The 24103-nt window shown below is 47.3% G+C and overlaps 1 protein-coding gene across 7 annotated transcripts in view; it reads left to right on the forward strand.

Moving 5' to 3' along the window:
* NCOA1 (nuclear receptor coactivator 1) overlaps positions 1-24103 on the forward strand; it is a 581329-nt gene that overhangs the window by 413429 nt on the left and 143797 nt on the right. For all 7 annotated transcript variants that reach the window (XM_073561908.1, XM_073561912.1, XM_073561913.1 and 4 more), the window contains one exon: positions 19627-19793. In XM_073561908.1, the coding sequence (XP_073418009.1) occupies positions 19627-19793 (167 nt within the window). The remainder of the gene's footprint in view (positions 1-19626; positions 19794-24103) is intronic.

Raw genomic sequence — 24103 nt, forward strand, 5'->3', positions numbered from 1 at the left:
GTTCTAAGATCTTTCCTGGTATAGAAGTCAGACTCACCAGCCTATAGTTGCCTGGGTCCACCTTCTTCCCCTTTTTGAAGATAGGAACAACATTTGCTCTTCTCCAGTCTTCTGGGACTTCTCATGTTCTCCAAGAATTTTCAAAGATTATGGAGAGGGGTTCAAAAATTTCTTCTGCTATCTCCTTCAGTACTCTGGGGTGTAATTCATCTGGACCTGGAGACTTGAATTCATTTAGGTTAGCTAAGTGTTTCCTTACTATCTTTCTGTTTATAGATATCCTGGATTCTTCTATTTCCTTAATAGGACAGTGAAGAACAGTTGATGTTACATTTCCTTTCTGAGAGAAAACAGATGCAAAATAGGAATTTAAAAGTTCGGCCTTCTCAACATCCTGTCTTACCATTTCATCATTTTCATCCTGTAAAAATCCTATAGCATCTTTGACTTTTCTTTTACTTTTGACATATCCCCAAAATCTTTAGATATGCCTCCCTCTTTCCATTTTATAAACATTTTTTTCTTCCTTTTTAGCATGTGCTTAAGTTCTGTGTTCATCCATCCTGGTTTCCTTAAATGCTTCCTATTCTTCCCTCTTTTCGGAATTGTTAACAATTGTGCTTTGAGAATTTCATTTTTCAAGATTTCCCATCCTTCCTGGACATTTTTGTCCTTAAGGATATCCAGCCATTGGATCCCTCCAATTCTCTTTCTGAATCCCTTAAAATCTGCCTTTCTGAAATCTAACCTTGACGTCTGAGTCTTCACAGGTCTTCCGCCTCTAGTTATCCAAAATTCTAAAATAGCATGGTCGCTACCTCCTAGGGTCCCAGCCACTTTTACCTCCTCAACCATTTCCTCCCTGTTTATAAGGATTAGATCCAATGTAGCAGTTCCCCTTGTTTTCTCCCTTACCTTTTGGAAGATAAAGTTGTCAGCAAGAGAGGATAAGAATTTCCTTGACCTGTTAGTTTTGCCTGAGAGAGATTCCCAACAAATGTCTGGATAGTTGAAATCTCCCATGACAACAATGTCATATTTTTTGGAGAACTTGGCCATTTGATGCATGAAGAGTTCATCCATATCTTCAGCTTGCACAGGCGGCCTGTAGTAAATGCCTACAATGGTGTCCTTTCCATTGTTCTGTCCTTGTATTCTTACCCAAACAGTTTCCACAGAACTCTGAAGCTTCAATCTCTGTGCAGATATACGCGTTTCTAACATACAATGCGACACCACCTCCTCGTTTATCAAGTCTGTTTCTTGCAAATAAGTTGTATCCTTCTAGTCTTGTATTCCAATCATGTGTATTGGCCCACCAAGTTTCAGTGATTCCAATGACATCATATTTCTTTTCCTGTGTTAGTAGTTCCAATTCTCCTTGTTTGTTGCCCATGCTTTGTGCATTAGTATAGAAACATTTTAGTTTGTGATTGATTTCTCTTTCTCCAATATTTTTATTAATTAGATTCTTTTGTCTTTGTTCTTCCTTTCCACTTCTAATAGCAGAGTTCTCAGTAGCATTTGTCAGGTGTATGGCTTTTTCTGGTCTTTTGCTTCCCTTCCCATGTTGTTCTAGTTTAAAGCTCTCCTTACAAGTGTAGCAATGCGACTTCCAAATACATGCTTTCCAGTCTTCGTAAGGTGCACCCCATCTCTAGCAAGTAGTCCATCGTAAAAGTAATTCACTCCGTGATCCATAAATCCAAACCGTTGCTGACGGCACCATCGACGTAGCCAGTTGTTCACCTGCAGAATCTTATTCCACCTCCTTGTTCCATGGCCATCCACTGGGAGGATGGAAGAGAAGACCACCTGCGCTCCCAGTTCTTTCACTTGTATTCAGACATGGCTTGGGTCTCTGCCGAGGAGAGAGGATAAATCCTTCCACGAGGCGGAGTGGTACCAGGAACGAGCTCAATGGGGCAGTCGTAGGGACGGTGCGGAGGAAGAGTCTCCGCCTCTTTCTTGCCAAAAACATCAAAAAAATCAGAGTATGCCAACGGCAATCCATAGGAAACAAGGGACGAACGAGGAGTACCTACGGGACGTACCGACAGCAGACACCGAGCCCGACAAGACTCCCCAGCTTAAGACGTTGCCGATACGCCAATCTAAGGTGGGCTCGTGGAGCCGCGGCCAGGGAAGACCAAGCAGGATTGGATGGGAAATACCTGCTAAGACATAAAACGTAATTTTCTCTGTTGTGAGTTCATTTTCCCCTCCGTCACTGAGGCCTGGTGAACTCCCTATTCTAGTGAAGGAAGGTAGTGAGCCTGATTATCAGGCACCTGGTACTAATGAAGACGATTGGCTGAGTGGAGTCACTGACTGGATTTAAGGCAGCCTACGCCCTTTCTGCCCTGCGGGTGATTTCTCTGTGGACTCTGATTCCTGCTCTCCTAAAGCTAAGTTTTCTGTTTTGCCTTTTTGGATTTAAGATTTGTTTTTGTTTTTCTTGCTTTTTGTATTCTGCCACTCCCTGCTGGAGTGTGCAGTGTTCCGTTAGCTCTGTCTTCTGAAAGTACCTGAGTGCTGATTTAGTTTTTGAAGCTTAGTTGCTTCAGGGCCATTTTTATATCAGCTTGTTGGCTTTTGTCTCTGATAGGGTTTTGGCAGATTGCAGACAGCAGCCTTCCTATCCGTTCCTATCTAGGTAGTTTTTGGGCCCCGCCTTTGCTCAGTCTGTCTTTCTGTCTGTGTAAGTGTTTTCATCTTGCTTCACCGTCATTATATGTGGGGGCTGCCTATTGCTTTGGGGTCTGCTCTGGGGCAGTTAGATTTCCCCTTTCCTTCTTTAGGCCTATGTATCTCTCCGGCTGTGATCGAGGGGTCTAGGTCATCGTAGGAACCCCCTACGGCTACTGCTAGTTGTGTTGATAGGTTCAGGGGTCTGCAATCTGATAGTTGCCAACTTCTCTGGTTTTCTGGACTTAGCTAGCATTTCTGTTTTCGCCTCCTACGGTGACTCAATCATAACAGAATCACCCGCCAAACCGCAGATCCTTGGGTACTCAATAGCAGGAAAGAATTGTGTTTAAAAAAAAAAAAAAAAAAAGAAGTGTGTATATTCTTTCCTCTATATCTCTGAGGCCGTAGGGGGAATTTTTTTTCCTCTCAATGGAGATAAAGCAAGTGTCTGATCGTGTGGAGCAGCTCGCTGCTGAAGTGCGAGGAATTTCCGCCTATCTTGCTCGTTCACATGCTGTTGAACCAAAGATCCCCACACCTGATGTATTTTTTGGGGCTCGATCTAAATTTTTGAGTTTCAAAAATAATTGTAAATTATTTTTTGCTTTGAAGCCTAACTCGTCAGGGAGCCCCGCGCAGCAGGTTAAAATTGTCATCTCTTTGCTGCGCGGCGATCCCCAGGATTGGGCGTTTTCTTTGAAACCAGATGATCCTATTCTGACTAATGTGAACGCATTTTTTCAAGCCTTGGGGTTGCTGTACGACGAACCTAATGCCATTGATCAAGCTGAAAAGACCCTGTTAGCATTGAACCAGGGTCGAGAATCTGCAGAGTTGTACTGTCAAAAGTTCCGAAAGTGGGCGGTCCTTACTACCTGGAATGATAGTGCCTTGGCTGCTCTCTTTCGGAAGGGTTTGTCAGAAGCCGTAAAAGATACTATGGTGGGATTTCCTGTTCCCTCTGGTCTGGACGATTCTATGTCTTTAGCCATTCAGGTTGATCGGCGTTTACGTGAACGCAGGATTACACGAGAGGTGTTGCCACCGGTTGAACAGACGACTGAACCTATGCAATGTGATAGAGTTTTGTCTAAGGTGCAACGTCAGGAATTCAGAAGGCGTAATAAGCTGTGTTTTTTCTGTGGAGATGCCTCACATATTATTTCTGTTTGTCCTAAACGTGAGAAACGCTTTGCACACATGTTTTCTGCTGGTGGGGTTCAGCCTAAGTTTCTTTTGGCGATTACTCTGATCTGTTCCCTGTCCACATTTTCCGCCAAGGCTTTTGTGGATTCGGGAGCAGCGCTAAACCTAATGGACTTGGATTTTGCTAAACGTTGTGGATTTCCGTTGACACCTCTGCAGACGCCTATCCCTTTGAGGGGGATTGATGCTACCCCTCTGGCTAAAAATAAACCTCAGTTTTGGACCCAGTTGGTCATGCGGGTTGCCCCAGACCACCAAGAAAATTGCAGATTTTTGGTGTTGCATGGTCTGCATGATGCCGTTGTTCTGGGGTTTCCCTGGTTGCAGATTCATAATCCAGTTTTGGATTGGAAGTCTGTGTCTGTGGTGAGTTGGGGTTGCCGGTGTACCTTTAGTGAGGCTCCGTTTTTTTCCACCTCTCCTCAGTCGCATGAGGTTCCTGACTATTTGGCGGACTTCTATGATGTATTTAGTGAGAATGAGTCTGCGTCCTTGCCTCCGCATAGGAGTTATGACTGTGCAATTGAACTAAGCCCGGGGTGTAAATTTCCGAAGGGTCGGCTCTTCAATTTATCTGTACCCGAGCACGAGGCTATGCGGTCCTATATTAAGGAGGCGTTGGAGAAGGGTCATATTAGACCATCCTCTTCACCCTTAGGTGCCGTTTTTTTTTTGGTGACCAAGAAGGATGGTTCTTTAAGGCCTTGTATTGATTATCGTGCCCTCAATAAAATTACTATTAAATATCAGTATCCGTTACCCCTGATTTCGGATCTATTCTCTAGAGTCAGAGGTGCTTGCTGGTTTACCAAGCTTAACCTCAGGGGGCGTATAATCTTATCCGCATTAAGCAGGGGGATGAATGGAAGACGGCGTTTAATACTCCGGAGGGACATTTTGAGTACCTGGTGATGCCTTTTGGGCTCACTAATGCCCCTTCTGTCTTCCAGTGCTTCATGAACGATATTTTCCGAGACTTTGTCGATAAATTTTTGATTATCTATCTGGACGATATTTTGATCTTCTCCAAGGATTGGGATGCTCATGTGGAACATATTCGGACTGTGTTCCGGATCTTGAGAGAGAATTCTCTGTATGTCAAAGGATCAAAATGCCTTTTTGGAGTACAGAGGATTTCTTTTTTGAGATTTATTTTGTCTCCGTCAACTATTGAAATGGACCCGGCCAAGGTACAGGCCATTTATGATTGGGTTCAGCCCACTTCTTTGAAGGCCCTCCAGAAGTTTTTGGGTTTTGCTAATTTTTATCGGAAATTTATAGCAAAATTTTCTAGTATTGCCAAACCATTGACTGACCTGACCAGGAAGGGTGCGGATGTGTTGAATTGGTCTCCGGAGGCGGTTGCTTCCTTTCAGGAGCTGAAGCGTAGATTTACCTCCGCCCCGGTTCTGCGGCAACCTGATGTCTCACTCCCGTTTCAGGTAGAGGTGGATGCTTCTGAGATTGGTGCAGGAGCGGTGTTGTCCCAAAAGGATCCGGTAACATCTAAAATGAATCCCTGTGCTTTCTTTTCCCGAAAGTTCTCTTCATCTGAACGTAACTATGATGTGGGGAATCGGGAACTGTTGGCCATGAAATGGGCATTTGAGGAGTGGAGACATTGGTTGGAGGGAGCCAAACATCAAGTTGTGGTCCTCACTGACCACAAAAATTTGATTTACCTAGAGTCGGGCTAAACGCTTGAACCCTAGACAGGCTAGGTGGGCCTTGTTTTTTACACGTTTTGATTTTGTGGTCTCTTTCCTTCCTGGAACTAAGAATGTCAAGGCAGACGCCCTCTCTAGGAGTTTCTTTGCTGATTCTCCTGTGGTGACCAAGCCTGCTACCATCTTAGGCGAAGGGGTAGTTCTTTCTGCCATCTCGCCCGATTTGAGACTTGCTCTGCAAGAGTTCCAGGAGGACAAACCTGAGCGTTGCCCCAGTGGAAAGTTGTATGTTCCTGACCAGTGGAAGAAGAGAGTGATGTCTGAAGTTCATTGCTCTGCATTGGCTGGTCATCCAGGTATTTTTGGTACTAGAGATCTGGTGAGTCGCTCTTTTTGGTGGCCCACCTTGTCTCATGATGTCAGGAATTTTGTGCAGTCCTGTGGGACTTGCTCCCGGTCTAAATCTTTTTCTTGCTCTAGTGGGTTGTTGATGCCTTTGCCGGTCCCCAGGAGGCCATGGACCCATATTTCAATGGATTTCATCTCTGATATGCCGGTCTCTCAAAGAATGACTGTTATTTGGGTGATTTGTGATAGGTTCTCTAAGATGGTTCATCTTGTACCACTCCCTAAGTTGCCATCTTCCTCTGAGTTGGTGCCCCTGTTTTTGCAACAGGTGGTTCGCTTGCACGGGATTCCTGAGAACATTGTATCTGACAGAGGAGTTCAATTTGTGTCTAAATTTTGGAGGACGTTCTGTTCCAAGTTGGGAATTCAGTTGTCCTTCTCCTCTGCTTTTCACCCTCAGACCAATGGGCTGACAGAGAGAACAAACCAGACCTTGGAGTCGTATTTGAGATGTTTTATTTCCGCTGATCAGGATGATTGGGTTTCATTTTTGCCCTTGGCCGAATTTGCTTTAAATAATAGAGCTAGTTCTGCCACTTTGATGTCACCTTTTTTTTGTAACTTTGGGTTTCATCCTCGATTTTCTTCAGGACAGGTGGAGCCCTCTGCCTGCCCAGGTGTTGACACTGTGGTGGAGAGAATGCACCAGATCTGGGACCAAGTGGTGGATAAGTTATCTCTCTCCCAGGAAAAGGCCCAGCGGTTTTCCAATCGACATAGGACCATTGGTCCCCAGTTTAAGATTGGTGATATGGTGTGGTTATCATCAAAAAATATTGCTATGAAGGTGGCTTCTCCTAAGTTTAAGCCTAGATTTATTGGACCTTACAAGATTTTGGAGATTATTAATCCGGCCTCTTTTCGTTTGGCTCTTCCTGTCACATTTAAGATCCATAATGTGTTCCATAAGTCCTTGTTGAAGAGGTTTGTTGAGCCAGTTGTGCCTGAGGTGGCACCTCCGGACCCTGTATTGGTTGAAGGTAACTTGGAATATGAGGTAGAGAAAATTCTGGATTCCCGTCTGGCTAGACGGAGACTCCAGTATTTGGTTAAGTGGAAGGGTTATGGTCAGGAGGATAATTCCTGGGTCTCTGCCTCTGATATTCATGCCAAAAGATTGGTGCGTGCCTTTCATCGGGCTCACCCTGATCGCCCTGGTAGCGTTGTTGAGGGTTCGGTGACCCCTCCTCAAGGGGGGGGTACTGTTGTGAGTTCATTTTCCCCTCCGTCACTGAGGCCTGGTGAACTCCCTATTCTAGTGAAGGAAGGTAGTGAGCCTGATTATCAGGCACCTGGTACTAATGAAGACGATTGGCTGAGTGGAGTCACTGACTGGATTTAAGGCAGCCTACGCCCTTTCTGCCCTGCGGGTGATTTCTCTGTGGACTCTTGGACACCAGTCTGATTCCTGCTCTCCTAAAGCTAAGTTTTCTGTTTTGCCTTTTTGCATTTAAGATTTGTTTTTGTTTTTCTTGCTTTTTGGATTCTGCCACTCCCTGCTGGAGTGTGCAGTGTTCCGTTAGCTCTGTCTTCTGAAAGTACCTGAGTGCTGATTTAGTTTTTGAAGCTTAGTTGCTTCAGGGCCATTTTTATATCAGCTTGTTGGCTTTTGTCTCTGATTGGGTTTTGGCAGATTGCAGACAGCAGCCTTCCTATCCGTTCCTATCTAGGTAGTTTTTGGGCCCCGTCTTTGCTCAGTCTGTCTTTCTGTCTGTGTAAGTGTTTTCATCTTGCTTCACCGTCATTATATGTGGGGGCTGCCTATTGCTTTGGGGTCTGCTCTGGGGCAGTTAGATTTCCCCTTTCCTTCTTTAGGCCTATGTATCTCTCCGGCTGTGATCGAGGGGTCTAGGTCATCGTAGGAACCCCCCACGGCTACTGCTAGTTGTGTTGATAGGTTCAGGGGTCTGCAATCTGATAGTTGCCAACTTCTCTGGTCTTCTGGACTTAGCTAGCATTTCTGTTTTTGCCTCCTACGGTGACTCAATCATAACATTTCTCCTTGTGCAGAGCCCCTACTTGCAACTCCACCTCATGAATGACAAGAGTAACTGTCTCTAGCAGGGGTCGACCATCTACGGAGGCGAGAACTTGAGGATTCTGCAAGGCCCTCACGAGAACAGAAAGTTTGTTAACCTCCTCTAGGCTAATAAAATTCCCGGCGGCACCCGAGTCCACATAGGCCACCAGAGAAGCTCGCTTCCCACCAACATGCAAGAGGATAGACAAAGTGATGGGAAGAGAGGTATCCCATACACCTAGGGAGGCCTCTCTTACCTGGTCTAGGCGGAGGAGTTTTCCGGACGATCCGGACAAGTTCGGAGAAAATGGGAACCGCTACCGCAATAGAAACACTGACCGTGGAGGCTCCTTTCCCTACAACGCTGGTCAGAGAGCTTCAGGCGGTCCACCTGCATAGGTTCGGGTGCCGAAGGTGAAGAGAGGTTCCTAGGTCGGGGACTGGGTGGTCTGCGAACAGAAGAAAATGGGCGAGAGACCTTTCTCTTCCTGGCCCGTTCTTGAAACCGGAGATCAATCCGAGTGGCTAAAGAGATCAAATCCTCCAGAGCTGTTAGAGTGTCACGCCCAGCGAGCTCATCTTTTATACGACTCAAGAGGCCTCACCAGAAGGCGCCCACCAAGGCCTCTTTATTCCAACCTAAGTCGGAGGACAGGGTCCTAAACTGTATGGCGTACTGGCCCACAGTCAGAGAGCCTTGGCTCAAGTTGAACAAAGCCTCAGTGGTGGAGGCTAAACGACCCTGTTCGTCAAAAACCCGATGGAAAGTATCAAGAAAGACAGATAGCTGAGTAACTACCGGGTCATCACGCTCCCAGTGGGGATTGACCCAAGCCAAAGCGTCCCCCTCCAGAGGAGAAATGATGAAGGCCACTTTGGCTCGGTCTGTGTGGTACTGCTGGGGCAGCAGTTCAAAATGTAGGCGGCGCTGATTTATAAAGCCCCAGCACAATTTGGCGTCACCACTATACCGGGGTGGTTTGGCCAACCACGGAGGAGGATGGGAACCCGCAGCAGGAGGAGCAGAGGCGGTCGAGTGCAAAGAAAGCAACCGACCGTCCACCGAAGCCATGTAGCTCTGGATATGTGACTGGGTGTCACACTGCTGAGCCAATTCCTGTTGTAAGCCAGCCAACTGGGCGGCGTTACCAGGATCTGAGGACTGGAGAGCGGAAAGACGCGAGTCCATAGTTTTCATAAAGGACATCATACGCATCTTGTTCTCCTGAAGGAAAACTATCTCTTTTTGGGCAGCCGTGGCTCCAGCGGGGTCCATGGCCTGTCTATGCTGTTACGGTTTGCTGTAGAGAAAGAGGAAAGCAAAAGTTACCTGGAAGTGGACCCTCTGGGTCACGGCTCCAGAGCCCCCGAGGGCGAGCTCCCAGGTGAGGACCACCCCCTATACAGGGAGTGTTAGGGACAGACCCCCAGGGGATAGAACCGCGACAGCCAGAACCAAAGGGACAACTTGGGCAATAGACTGGTAAGGAGGCACAGATGTATCCGAACAGTAGGACACCGGAGAACACAGAGGTCTTAAGCTGGGCACAGGACCAGAGAGCCGGGGGCGACAAAGACTGGAGCCTGCAATAGAGAGGAAGTACAGTGATGCACTAGGCGGGAGGATAGGCTAACAACAGGGAAGGTAACGAGGTAGGACGGGAAGGTGGCAAGAGCAGGACAGAGAAGGTGAGAGAAGCAAGGAGGCACGGAATGGCAGAGGCAGCGCAGGCCGAGGACAAGGACTAGGAACCCAGAGACACAGAGCACAGCCCAGACAGTGGCAAGGGCGAAGGGGCCTGAAAACACAGAGAACGCCGCACGAGACGGCGTCACCGCATTTGATAGGCAGGTGTCTTACCTGTCCAGACGCCGAGCATAAGTAGAGGTGGGCGCCGCCATGTTGGAGGCGGGGCCGGCGCGTCACTCTACCCAGGACGCTGCGTGCCGGGAGTCAAGCAGTGCGCAGGTGCCCGACGCCGAGGGAGCCGGAGGCCGGGCATGGGGACGCGCCGAGAAGCAGGAGCGTGCCAGGAGGAGCGCGCAGCGAGGTAAGTAGGGGCTGGAGCCGGGACTGGAGTCGTGACATATATTGTGGTGCAGTGACCACTATGTCCGCTAGTGGGCGCTGTGTGGGTGTCCCAGGACGGGCCTGCAGGCATATCTATTGTGGTAATGGGTATAGGATGCTGAAGGATCGTTATGTATCTCAAGGTGTGTGGCCTTGAGATGAAGGCTTGCTTATGTGCTGATCAGCAGAGCTGATCTGTCGTTCCAATGTGTCAGGGAGAAGCTTCAGATGATTGATGAGACGGGGGGGATCAATCATCTACAAATCCACCCAGGGGTGTGTTTAAGAGTGGCATAATAAAGTATATGTGTATGAATGCTTGAAGGACCTGTGATGAGGTCATAGCCATGTGACCCGGTGGGCGTGGCTACGGACCATATAAGGTAACCAGAGTAGGTCACATGAGAGATAGCGCATGGATCTGATTGAGCCATGTGGAAGGTCCCGGCAGGCCTATGTGGAGGAAGGTGTGCTACCCTCCTGGAGACCACGTGCTGAGGCTGCTGACCCGAGGAGGCCTATGGATATGGGCTGTATGTGAGGACGGATAAGCCTCCTTTGCTTTGCTGAGGTTCCAGGACTGAGCCTGAAATAATGGACACTTATGCTTGCTTTCGCCTGAGCTAAAGGCTATTCCTTGTGTTATGTGCAGCTGTATGGGTTATGAAGCAACAAACCCTGTGAACTTTTAAAGGAACATGCCTCCTGATTGACTCCCGTGGCTCCTGAGCGAGTTGAATCCCTACAATATATACAGTGGGTAAGTAAAGTATTCAGACCCCTTTACATTTTTCAGTCTTTGTTTCATTGCAGCCATTTGGTAAATTCAAAAAAGTTCATTTTTTTCTCATTAATGTACTCTCTGCACCTCATCGTGACTGAAAAAAAAAAACGAAATTTTTTTAAATTTATTAAAAAAAGAAAAACTGAAATCTCTCTTTGCTCAGTATTGAGTAGAAGCACTTTTTGAGCTAGTACAGCCATGAGTCTTCTTGGGAATGATGCCACAAGTTTTTCACCCCTGGATTTGGGGATCCTCTACCATTCTTCCTTGCAGATCCTCTCCAGTTCCGTCAGGTTGGATGGTGAGCGTTGGTAGACAGCCATTTTCAGGTCTCTCCAGAGATGCTCAGTTGGGTTTAGGTCAGGGCTCTGGCTGGGCCAGTCAGGAATGGTCACAGAGTTGTTTTTTAGCTGTGTGTTTAGGGTCATTGTCTTGTTGGAAGGTGAACCTTCAGCCAAGTCTGAGGTCCAGAGCACTCTGGAAGAGGTTTTCATCCAGGATATCTCTGAACTTGGCCGCATTCATGTTTCATTCAAATGCAACCAGTCGTCCTGTTCGTGCAGCTGAAAAACACCCCCATAGCATGATGCTGCCACCACCATGTTTCACTGTTGGGATTGTATTGGGCAGGTGATGAGCTGTGCCTGGTTTTCTCCACACATACCGCTTAGAATTATCACCAAAAAGTTCTATCTTCATCTCTTCAGACCAGAGAATCTTATTTCTCATAGTCTGGGAGTCCTTCATGTGTTTTTTAGCTAACTCTATGCGGGCTTTCATTTGTCTGGCACTGAGGAGAGGCTTCCGTCGGGTCACACTGCCATAAAGGCCCGACTGGTGAAGGGCTGCAGTGATAGTTGACTTTGTGGAACTTTCTCCCATCTCCCTACTGCATCTGTCGAGCTCAGCCACAGTGATCTTGGGGATCTTCTTTACCTCTCTCACCAAGGCTCTTTTCCCACGATTGCTCAGTTTGGCTGGACGGCCAGGTCTAGGAAGACTTCTGATGGTCCCAAACTTCTTCCATTTAAGGATTATGGAGGCCACTGTGCTCTTAGGAACCTTGAGAACTGCAGAAATTCTTTTGTAACCTTGGCCAGATTTGTGCCTTGTCACAATTCTGTCTCTGAGCTCCTTGGCCAGTTCCTTTGGCCTCATGATTCTCATTTGGTCTGACATGCACTGTGAGCTGTTAGGTCTTATATAGACAGGTGTGCGCCTTTACCAATCAAGTCCTATCAGTTTAATTACACACAGCTGGACTCCAATGGAATAGAACCATCTCAAGGAGGATCCCAAGGAAATGGACAGCATGTGACTTACATACGAATGTGGAGTCGGTGCTCATTTTGGTGGAGTTGGAGTCGGTATAAAATGGTCCGACTCCTAAAATATATAATAAATTGGGTACAGTAGTTCCATGCAGAATGTGCTGAATATTTTTTCATAGGAATTTGGGAAAGTTATGAAATGTCCTATAAATGGCTGTTCTATTCCTGATCTAAGGCTACGTTCACACACAGCGTTTTTCCTGCGTTTTTTGAGGATACGTTTTTCAGTTGCAAAAGCCGATCAGCTTTTTAAAAAAACCGCATCACCTGAAAGGTTTTTGAGCTCATAGATAATGTTTTCAATAGCAAAAGCAGATTAGAAATCTGCTCTATCTATTTATCCATATCATATCTGTACCAAAAAGAATGAAAGCTGGGTAGCACACAGACTAACACTCCTTTTTTTTTAGCACCAGTCAGGTACACCTCATAGCTGCCCAAAAGGACGCCCAGGACAGGCATTGCTCGTCTTCAGTAACATCAACATCAATTGATAGTTGGAATAAATAGACTGCATTCACCACCACATCTTCTTAAGGTGCAGGCTTTATTTTCAAGTGTAGGGGTGTGAAGTATGAGGTTCTGCAGCAGCTGAGGTGTGCAGTATGAAATTCTGCGGAACAGTATGAGATTCTGCCCCCCCCCCAGGTTTGATCCTGGCTACGCCCATAGTGTGAATGTAGCCTGAGAATCTAGGCTTTATCTTAGCCGAGATAAGTCATAGTGTGTGTGTATGTGTATATATACACACACAGTACAGACCAAAAGTTTGGACACACCTTCTCAATCAAAGTGTTTTCTTTATTTTCATGACTATGAAAATTGTAGATTCACTCTGAAGGCATCAAGACTGTGAATTAACACATGTGGAATTATATAATTAACAAAACAGTGTGAAACAACTGACAATATGTCTTATATTCTAGGTTCTTCGAAGTAGCCACCTTTTGTTTTGATTACTGCTTTGCACACTCTTGGCATTTTCTTGATGAGCTTCAAGAGGTAGTCACCGGAAATGGTTTTCACTTCACAGGTGTGCCCTGTCAGGTTTAATAAGTGGGATTTCTTGGCTTATAAATGGGGTTGGGACAATCAGTTGTGTTGTGCAGAAGTCTGGCGGATACACAGCTGATAGTCCTACTGAATAGACTGTTAGAATTTGTATTATGGCAAGAAAAAAGCAGCTAAGAAAAACGAGTGGCCATCATTACTTTAAGAAATGAAGGTCAGTCAGTCCGAAAAATTGGGAAAACTTTGAAAGTGTCCCCAAGTGCATTGGCAAAAACCATCAAGCGCTACAAAGAAACTGGCTCACATGAGGACCGCCCCAGGAATGGAAGACCAAGAGTCACCTCTGCTGCGGAGGATAAGTTCATCCGAGTCACCAGCCTCAGAAATCGCAGGTTAACAGCAGCTTAGATTAGAGACCAGGTCAATGCCACACAGAGTTCTAGCAGCAGACACATCTCTGCAACAACTGTTAAGAGGAGACTTTGTGCAGCAGGCCTTCATGGTAAAATAGCTGCTAGGAAACCACTGCTAAGGACAGGCAACAAGCAGAAGAGACTTGTTTGGGCTAAAGAACACAAGGAATGGACATTAGACCAGTGGAAATCTGTGCTTTGGTCTGATGAGTCCAAATTTGAGATCTTTGGTTCCAACCACCGTGTCTTTGTGCGACGCAGAAAAGGTGAACGGATGGACTCTACATGCCTGGTTCCCACCGTGAAGCATGGAGGAGGAGGTGTGAGGGTGTGGGGGTGCTTTGCTGGTGACACTGTTGGGGATTTATTCAAAATTGAAGGCATACTGAACCAGCATGGCTACCACAGCATCTTGCAGCGGCACGCTATTCCATCCGGTTTGCGTTTAGTTGGACCATCATTTATTTTTCAACAGGACAATGGCCTCAAACACACCTCCAGGATGTGTAAGGGCTATGTGACCAAGAAGGAGAGTGATGGGGTGCTACGCCAGATGACCAGGCCTCGTCACCAGACGATGGTTTGGGGTGAGCTGGACCGCATAGTGAAGGCAAAAGGGCCAACAAGTGCTAAACATCTCTGGGAACTCCTTCAAGACTGTTGGAAGACCATTTCCGGTGACTACCTCTTGAAGCTCATCAAGAGAATGCCAAGAGTGTGCAAAGCAGTGATCAAAGCAAAAGGTGGCTACTTTGAAGAATCTAGAATATAAGACATATTTTCAGTTGTTTCACACTTTAATTATATAATTCCACATGTGGTAATTCATAGTTTTGATGCCTTCAGAATGAATCTGCAATTTTCATAGTCATGAAAATAAAGAAAACTCTTTGAATGAGAAGGTGTGTCCAAACTTTGGTCTGTACCGTATACATGTATACAGTGTATTACATATTTACAATTTATTACAGTTTTTTGTGTTCTAAAGTTGTATTCCAATAAATAGATATTATGTTCTATCTAAATATCTTGATTATTGGATCATAGAAATGATTAAATGTCTGATGTTCACATTGTACTGCAATACATTTTTCACTTAAATATAAACAATATATGTGGGAGTCGGAGTCGTGGAGTCGGAGTCGCAGGTTTGGCTTACCGACTCCACAGCCCTGCTGGGACCATCCAACACACAGGCCTCACCGGGTGTTATTCAGGGATCCGATCCTACTCCCAGGATCTCCCAACACACCGGCCTCCAGGTCCACAGCCTACCACGTGCTCCTCAGGAAGGTAGCACACTTTCCAACACCTAGGCCTTCCGGGACCTTCCACACAAACCAATCAGGTCCATGCACTCCCCCCCATGTGACCAGACCTCAGGCACATTATATGGTACATAACCACACCCACAGCTGAGGTATAGATCACATGGTCATGACCTCACTGCAGGTCCTTTTACACACAGACACACACATACAGGCTTTATCTTGTGTTCAGACACATGCCCTTGGTGGGTATGTAGGTGACTGGACCCACCCATCTCACCAAGTCAACTGGAAGCCTCTCCAATGTAAAACAAATCCATCAGCAGTAGATCTTCTGATTAAAGCACGTTCCGACTTCCATCACAGGGCACCCACCCCTGTGATGCATATCGGCCATTTACAACGCTGCCGCTCACCATTTCCCCATCACAATAAAGGAAACGCCTGCATGCATGTCCTGGGAAGCCCATACAGCGCCCCCTAGCTGTCACAGGGGTCACTGCATCACTATTTATAAAAAGTAAGAAAAAGATATACCGTATTCTCGGCACGAGATCTGAAGCTGCGCATGCGCCGTCCCCGGACCGGCGGCCATCTTGCCGGCGTCCATGCTCCCGGAGGCCACCGCAACATGGCGGCGCCCAGCAAGGGGTGTGCGGGGGCCTCCGGGCTGCGAAGAAACGCCGGCGGAGCCGCCGCCCCTGCACCGGAGCACAGCCCGCTGCCACCACCGCCCCGCAGAGCGCCGCCCGCTGCCACCACCACAGAGCCCACCTGCCCCAGCACAGCTGCCCCTGCCCCAGCTGCCCCTGCCCCAGCACAGCTGCCCCAGCACAGCTGCCCCTGCCCCAGCCCACCTGCCCCAGCACAGCTGCCCCTGCCCCAGCCCACCTGCCCCAGCACAGCTGCCCCTGCTCCAGCACAGCTGCCCCTGCCCCAGCACAGCTGCCCCTGACCCAGCACAGCTGCCCCAGCCCACCTGCCCCAGCACAGCTGCCCCTGCCCCAGCCCACCTGCCCCAGCCCAGCTGCCCCTGCCACAGCTGCCCCAGCACAGCTGCCCCTACCCCAGCACAGCTGCCCCAGCGCAGCTGCCCCAGCACAGAGCCGCCGCCACCGCACGAGCCTGGACCACTGAATGACCCCTGTGACTACTTCTCCACCTGTGCCGGATCCCTTCCCAGGTAAGCTGAATTCGGACTGTAAGACGGACCCCCATTTGACACATTATTATTTTTTTCCCTATTTTCCTTCTGAAAATAGGGGTGCGTCTTATGGTCCGGTGCGTCTTATAGTCCGAAAAATACAGTATATGTATAAAATAATGTACATATAATATAAAATAATATATACTATATAATAAATGTTAAAAATAATGAAATTATTATAAATAGTAACAATATATTATTACCACTAATGGTTATGATAAAATATCATCAATAAATAATAAGACATTAATAATAATAATATATATTATTATAATTATATAAAAATAATAATATAAAACAATATGAATAGAAACAAAAAAAATGAAGTTCTTTTTTAAAGGGCCACTAGCTCTTATTATTGGCATGCCGGGGGCCATCATATTGATTCGGTTTGTGGGGCTAGATTTAGATCTATTGGTGCCTTATATGATACCTTCTAAAATGCCCAAATAAGATGCGATCATACAGTGCCCAATGAATATAATACTGCAAGGTTCCCAGATCTCGATGCCAGCCGGTCTGCAGGGCTGCCAGCCTTGTATGCAATATTCCCCTTTTGTGGGTATTGAGCGGTGGCCGGTGGCGCAGCGTTACCTTTCCCAGTCCCTCCGGGGCCGGGCGATCTCCGGGCGCCCACATTGAATGTCTGGTGTAGCTGAGCTCGTTAGCGGCGTTACATAAATGAGGCTCCGCTGCAGAAGAAGTGGGTCACTAGAATATGTGGAATGCGAGGACCTGTGCCGACAATTACCAGCCGCCGCCACCTGGCCTTAATACCGCGCCACTTACCTGCTGCGGATATAATTACCCTGTCACCGCATGATGAGGATGATCAGGGTTCTCCTCCATGACGGCGCCTCCCTGGCCCTGTGCGGCTCATCAACGGATTTTTCTAGATTTATTACAATGCAAATTTTATTTTTCGACTCCTTTCTAGACCTTTTCAAAATTGAATGGCGGCATTGTAATTATTTATATGGAGAAACTTAAAAAACATATAGACCCCATACTGCTCACAGCTGAGCATTTGCTACAGTTGTAGCCAGTGTAGCCTGGACAATGTGTTTGATCTGCACTGATACTGCAGGAATACTACACTGATACTGTACTGGTACTGCACTGATACTGTACTGATACTGCACTGATACTGTACTGATACTGTACTGATACTGCACTGATACTGCACTGATACTGTACTGGTACTGTACTGATACTGCACTGATACTGTACTGGTACTGCACTGATACTGCACTGTACTGATACTGCAGGAATACTGCACTGATACTGCACTGTACTGATACTGCAGGAATACTGCACTGATACTGCACTGATACTGCACTGATACTGTACTGTACTGATACTGCAGGAATACTACACTGATACTGCAGTAATACTACACTGAAACTGCACTGATACTGTACTGGTACTGCACTGATACTGCACTGATACTGTACTGGTACTGCACTGATACTGTACTGGTACTGCACTGATACTGCACTGTACTGATACTGCAGGAATACTGCACTGATACTGCACTGATACTGCACTGAAACTGTATTGTACTGATACTGCAGGAATACTGCACTGATACTGCAGTAATACTACACTGAAACTGCACTGATACTGTACTGGTACTGCACTGATACTGCACTGATACTGTACTGGTACTGCACTGATACTGTACTGGTACTGCACTGATACTGGTACTGCACTGATACTGTACTGGTACTGCACTGATACTGTACTGATACTGCACTGATACTGCACTGATACTGCACTGGTACTGTACTGGTACTGCACGGATACTGCACTGATACTGTACTGATACTGTACTGGTACTTCACTGATACTGGTACTGCACTGATACTGTACTGTTACTGCACTGATACTGCACTGATACTGCACTGGTACTGCACTGATACTGCACTGATACTGTACTGATACTGTACTGGTACTTCACTGATACTGCTACTGCACTGATACTGTACTGTTACTGCACTGATACTGTACTGGTACTGCACTGATACTGTACTGATACTGCACTGATACTGCACTGATACTGTACTGGTACTGCACTGATGCTGTACTGATACTGTACTGGTACTTCACTGATACTGGGACTGCACTGATACTGTACTGGTACTGCACTGATACTGATACTGCACTGATACTGTACTGTTACTGCACTGATACTGTACTGGTACTGCACTGATACTGTACCGTTACTGCACTGATACTGTACTGTTACTGCACTGATACTGTACTGGTACTGCATTGATACTGTACCGTTACTGCACTGATACTGTACTGGTACTGCATTGATACTGTACTGGTACTGCACTGATACTGTACTGGTACTGCACTGATACTGGTACTGCACTGATACTGCACTGATACTGTACTGGTACTGCACTGATGCTGTACTGATACTGTACTGGTACTTCACTGATACTGGTACTGCACTGATACTGTACTGGTACTGCACTGATACTGATACTGCACTGATACTGTACTGTTACTGCACTGATACTGTACTGGTACTGCACTGATACTGTACCGTTACTGCACTGATACTGTACTGTTACTGCACTGATACTGTACTGGTACTGCACTGATACTGTACCGTTACTGCACTGATACTGTACTGGTACTGCATTGATACTGTACTGGTACTGCACTGATACTGTACTGGTACAGCACTGATACTGGTACTGCACTGATACTGCACTGATACTGTACTGGTACTGCACTGATACTGTACTGATAATGATACTGCACTGATACTGTACTGATACTGTACTGGTACTGTACTGATACTGCAGTAATACTGTACTGATACTGCACTGAAACTGTACTGGTGCTGGACTGATACTGGTACTGTACTGATAATGATACTGCACTGATACTGTACTGATACTGTACTGGTACTGTACTGATACTGCAGTAATACTGTACTGATACTGCACTGATACTGTACTGATAATGATACTGCACTGATACTGTACTGGTGCTGGACTGATACTGGTACTGCTCTGATACTGCACTGATACTGTACTGATAATGATACTGCACTGATACTGTACTGGTGCTGGACTGATACTGGTACTGCTCTGATACTGTACTGATACTGTACTAATACTGCACTGATACTGTACTGCCGGATTTCAGCGTCTGGCTGTACATGTTCCCGTCCTGACAGCAGAGTTCTTACATATGCTTTGTGTGTAGATAGAATTTTTTAAAACCGTTTTTAAAGGGTTTTCTTTGTCTTTTTTCCCCCCTCTAAAGTTTCAGCAGGGTTCTCCCCGCAGCACAGAGTATTTTAGGCACATGATCTTAGGGGATGTGATTTATGGGCCTGTGCTGTGAACCCACAATGAGCGGCCGTGCCTGGTGCGATCATTATTCGCTCGCGTTTCACAACTTGGACACTTTTTTTTTTTTCAGCGATTTTTCTTAAAACACGTACCGCCATTAGCAACGTCTGCTGGCGGGAACCAGATATTCTCTTTTTTTTCCTTACATATCTTCTTTTTGTCTTTCCTGCAGCAATGAAAAGCGCCGGCGAGAGCAAGAAAACAAATACCTGGAGGAGCTGGCGGAGCTTCTCTCAGCAAATATTGGGGATATCGACAACTTCAGCGTGAAACCGGACAAATGCAAAATCCTCATCAAGAGGATGGACCAGATCCAGCAGCTGAAGAAGAAGAAGCAAGGTAAGGCCTGGGGGGTCATGTGATCAGAACAGCCCTAAGCTCCACCCTCTTGTCCTTTAAGGGGATCTCCAGCCGAGAACAGGACTAGATATGTTCAGGGGATGGAAGCGAGCGTTCTCCTTCACTGACAGCATGTAGAGATCTTTTAGCAGAGCGGCGCCCCCTGGTGGGCAGTTTGTGATGAAAAAATGTCAGTGTTGTGTAGCGTGTCATGGGGAGGCGCGGGGGTTATAAATAAACACTTATGCACTTAGCCGTGTGTCCTGGAGCTTTCCTGCCGGAGACTTCGCTATCTGATTGCGAATTGGCTGCAGATCTCTAGGAGTTCTTGGAACGTTCCGCCGGCGGAGATTTCCCTGCACTCGCAGTACATTAGTGTTAGTTGGAGAGGATGGTGTAGTCTGTGGGAGCAGAGACGGCCTGTAGTCAGATTCAGCAGCACAGAGTGTTTCAGGACATGATTGCATTGATCTTGCGGGAGGCCACACACTGAGAGTTGTGTATTGGAAGGAGCGGAATCATCCAGCAGCACAGAGGATTTCAGCAGAGGAGTGCGCTGATACTGAGGGAAGACTCAGTCTGAGATGAGTTGACTGTGTTTAGAGTGCTGTGATAGAAAAGGGCTCGGGATGATAGGTTATGCTGAGACTTTTTGTCCTACTATGACTGCTCTAAATGCTAAGATGCACATTAAGAAGCAGATCATGACTGGAAAGCTGTTTCACTAAGAGGTTGCCCTGAGCATTGTATTTAATTCTAAAATGTTTTATCACAAAATCTAGAACAAGGGTTGGGAACTTCAGGCCCAGTCTCTTTGTCTCTTATGTAATGTATACAACAGCCTTGGTGTCTCCTATGTCATATATATACTATGTGATGTATACAACATTCTCAGTATCTCCTATGTGATGTGTATATAGCAGTCTTGGTGTATCCTATGTGATGTATATACAGCAATCTTGCTGTCTCCTATGTGATGTATACAGCAGTCTCAGTGTTTCCTGTGTGATGTACATACAGCAGTCTGTGTGTCCTATGTGATGTATACAGCAGTCTCAGTGTCTCCTATGTGATGCATATGTATGTATATGTGATGTACATACAGCAGCCTTGGTGTCTACTATGTGATGTATATACAGCAGCCTTGGTGTTTCCTATGTGATATATATGCAGCAGTCTCAGTGTCTCCTATGTGATGTATGTACAGCAGCCTTGGTGCCTCATACGTGATGTATACAGCAGTCTCATTGTCTCCTATGTGTTGTATATACAGCAGCCTTGGTGCCTCACATGTGATGTATACAGCAGTGTCATTGTCTCCTATGTAATGTATATACAGCAGCCTTGGTGGGTCCTATGTGAGATATATATATATATATACACGTAGTAGTCTCAGTGGCTCCTATGTGATGTATGTACAGCAGCCTTGGTGCCTCATATGTGATGTATACAGCAGTCTCAGTGTCTCCTAACTTATGTGTACATACAGCAGCCTTGATGTGTCCTATGTGATATATATTCAGCAGTCTCAGTGTCTCATATGTGATGTATACAGCAGTCTCTGTCTCCATTGTAGTATATATACAGCAGTCTTTGTGTCTCTTATGTGATGTATATACAAATGTTTGACCAAATAGAGCAAGCTCATTTTCAAGTTGATAATTTTGTACGGCCCCTGGCAGAATATAAGGTTCCTCACCCCTGACCTAGAATATTATTTGTCTTTGCTTACCTCTTTAAGCTCAAGCAGTATAGCGGGCATGCTGAGAGTTGTTGTTCTGCAATACATAGAATACCATTTGCTTCTAATGTAAGATTGCATTGAGCAGGATTCGGGCATGCTGGGAGTATTAGTGCTGTAACACCTGGAATGCCATTTGCTTCAGATCCAAGATTGCACTAAGATAGAGTTTGGCTTTTCCAGGCATGCTGAGAGTTGTAGTTCTGCAGTCACTAGTAAATCACTGCACTGAGCAGATCATGGCGCCTGCTGAGAGTTGTAGTTGCTCGTATTATCAGGTTGTGCTCAGCGGGGCGCTGGCTGTTTTGGGAGTTTTTTGGCGAGTTGTACAGTGAGCAGGATGCTGGGCATTGTAGTCCCCTGTTACAGCACATCTGGCGGTGGCCTCGAGGCGCGGTCGATGGGCCGATCTGAGGATTCCATTACTGACGGCCCAGTGTTTGTGTTCCTTTTTTGCCCGCTGTTTGCCCCCAGGAGCGGCTGTTTGCTGCCAGAGCGGATTACTTTATTAATGAGCGGCCGCGCTGGCACCGCACTGTTTTCTATAGAAAGTGAATGTTTCCAAAGGCGGCCGAGCATCAGGCCCATAAACGGTAGGAGGGGATGGCCGCAGCTGGCGCTGCCCTGGCCGCCCGCCATCCTCACCAGAGGGGAGAGCACAAATGGATTTCCTCATAGTTTATTAACATCAGATTTGGCCGGAGGGCTGGCAACATGGCCGACCACTGACCTTCTCCAACATCTGTGCCGCCATATGGAGGGGCTCGTTATAATGTCACCACGGCATGCCGACCTCCGCATGGCGCCGCTCCCGGCTGCCCGGCCAAGACCTTTACCTCTGGACCTGCCGCCCTGACCAGTAATGACCACAGCGGATTCATGGGCGGCACAAAGGGAAGGTGACGCTGATCAGTCCCTGGTCCCATAGGAGTCACCGGGAGTCTGGTAGAGAGCCCCCCATAAATGTACCGGCCAGAGCCCCCATATCTCCCGCAGAACATGTGCATCAGCTCCCCACTGTCCTATTACAGTGTGTCATCCACAGATCCCCCATAACAGCGCGTCATCCACAGATCCCCCATAACAGTGCGTCATCCACACATCCCCCATAACAGTGCGTCATCCACAGATCCCCCATAACAGCGCGTCATCCACAGATCCCCCATAACAGCGCGTCATCCACAGATCCCCCATAATAGCGCGTCATCCACAGATCCCCCATAACAGCGCGTCATCCACAGATCCCCATAATAGCGCGTCATCCACAGATCCCCATAACAGCGCGTCATCCACAGATCCCCCATAACAGTGCGTCATCCACAGATCCCCCATAACAGCGCGTCATCCACAGATCCCCCATAACAGCGCGTCATCCACAGATCCCCCATAACAGCGCGTCATCCACAGATCCCCCATAACAGTGCGTCATCCACAGATCCCCCATAACAGAGCGTCATCCACAGATCCCCATAACAGCGCGTCATCCACAGATCCCCATAACAGCGCGTCATCCACAGATCCCCCATAACAGTGCGTCATCCACAGATCCCCATAACAGCGCGTCATCCACAGATCCCCCATAACAGTGCGTCATCCACAGATCCCCCATAACAGCGCGTCATCCACAGATCCCCCATAACAGCGCGTCATCCACAGATCCCCCATAACAGCGCGTCATCCACAGATCCCCCATAACAGAGCGTCATCCACAGATCCCCCATAACAGCGCGTCATCCACAGATCCCCCATAACAGCGCATCATCCACAGATCCCCCATAACAGTGTGTCATCCACAGATCCCCATAACAGCGCGTCATCCACAGATCCCCCATAACAGCGCGTCACCCACAGATCCCCATAACAGTGCATCATCCACAGATCCCCCATAACAGCGCGTCACCCACAGATCCCCCATAACAGCGCGTCACCCACAGATCCCCCATAACAGAGCGTCATCCACAGATCCCCTTAACAGCTCGCCATCCACAGATCCCCATAACAGCGCGTCATCCACAGATCCCCATAACAGCTCGCCATCCACAGATCACCATTACAGCGCATCATCCACAGATCCCCCATAACAGAGCGTCATCCACAGATCCCCTTAACAGCTCGCCATCCACAGATCCCCATAACAGCGCGTCATCCACAGATCCCCATAACAGTGCATCATCCACAGATCCCCCATAACAGCGCGTCACCCACAGATCCCCCATAACAGCGCGTCACCCACAGATCCCCATAACAGTGCGTCATCCACAGATCCCCCATAACAGTGCATCATCCACAGATCCCCCATAACAGTGCATCATCCACAGATCCCCCATAACAGCGCGTCACCCACAGATCCCCCATAACAGCGCGTCACCCACAGATCCCCATAACAGTGCGTCATCCACAGATCCCCCATAACAGTGCATCATCCACAGATCCCCCATAACAGCGCGTCACCCACAGATCCCCCATAACAGCGCGTCACCCACAGATCCCCCATAACAGTGCGTCATCCACAGATCCCCATAACAGCGCGTCATCCACAGATCCCCCATAACAGCGCGTCATCCACAGA

This window comes from Dendrobates tinctorius, unplaced genomic scaffold (genome assembly GCF_039654945.1).
Source record: "Dendrobates tinctorius isolate UK_male_01 unplaced genomic scaffold, ASM3965494v1 ptg000332l, whole genome shotgun sequence".
Lineage (NCBI taxonomy): Eukaryota > Metazoa > Chordata > Amphibia > Anura > Dendrobatidae > Dendrobates > Dendrobates tinctorius.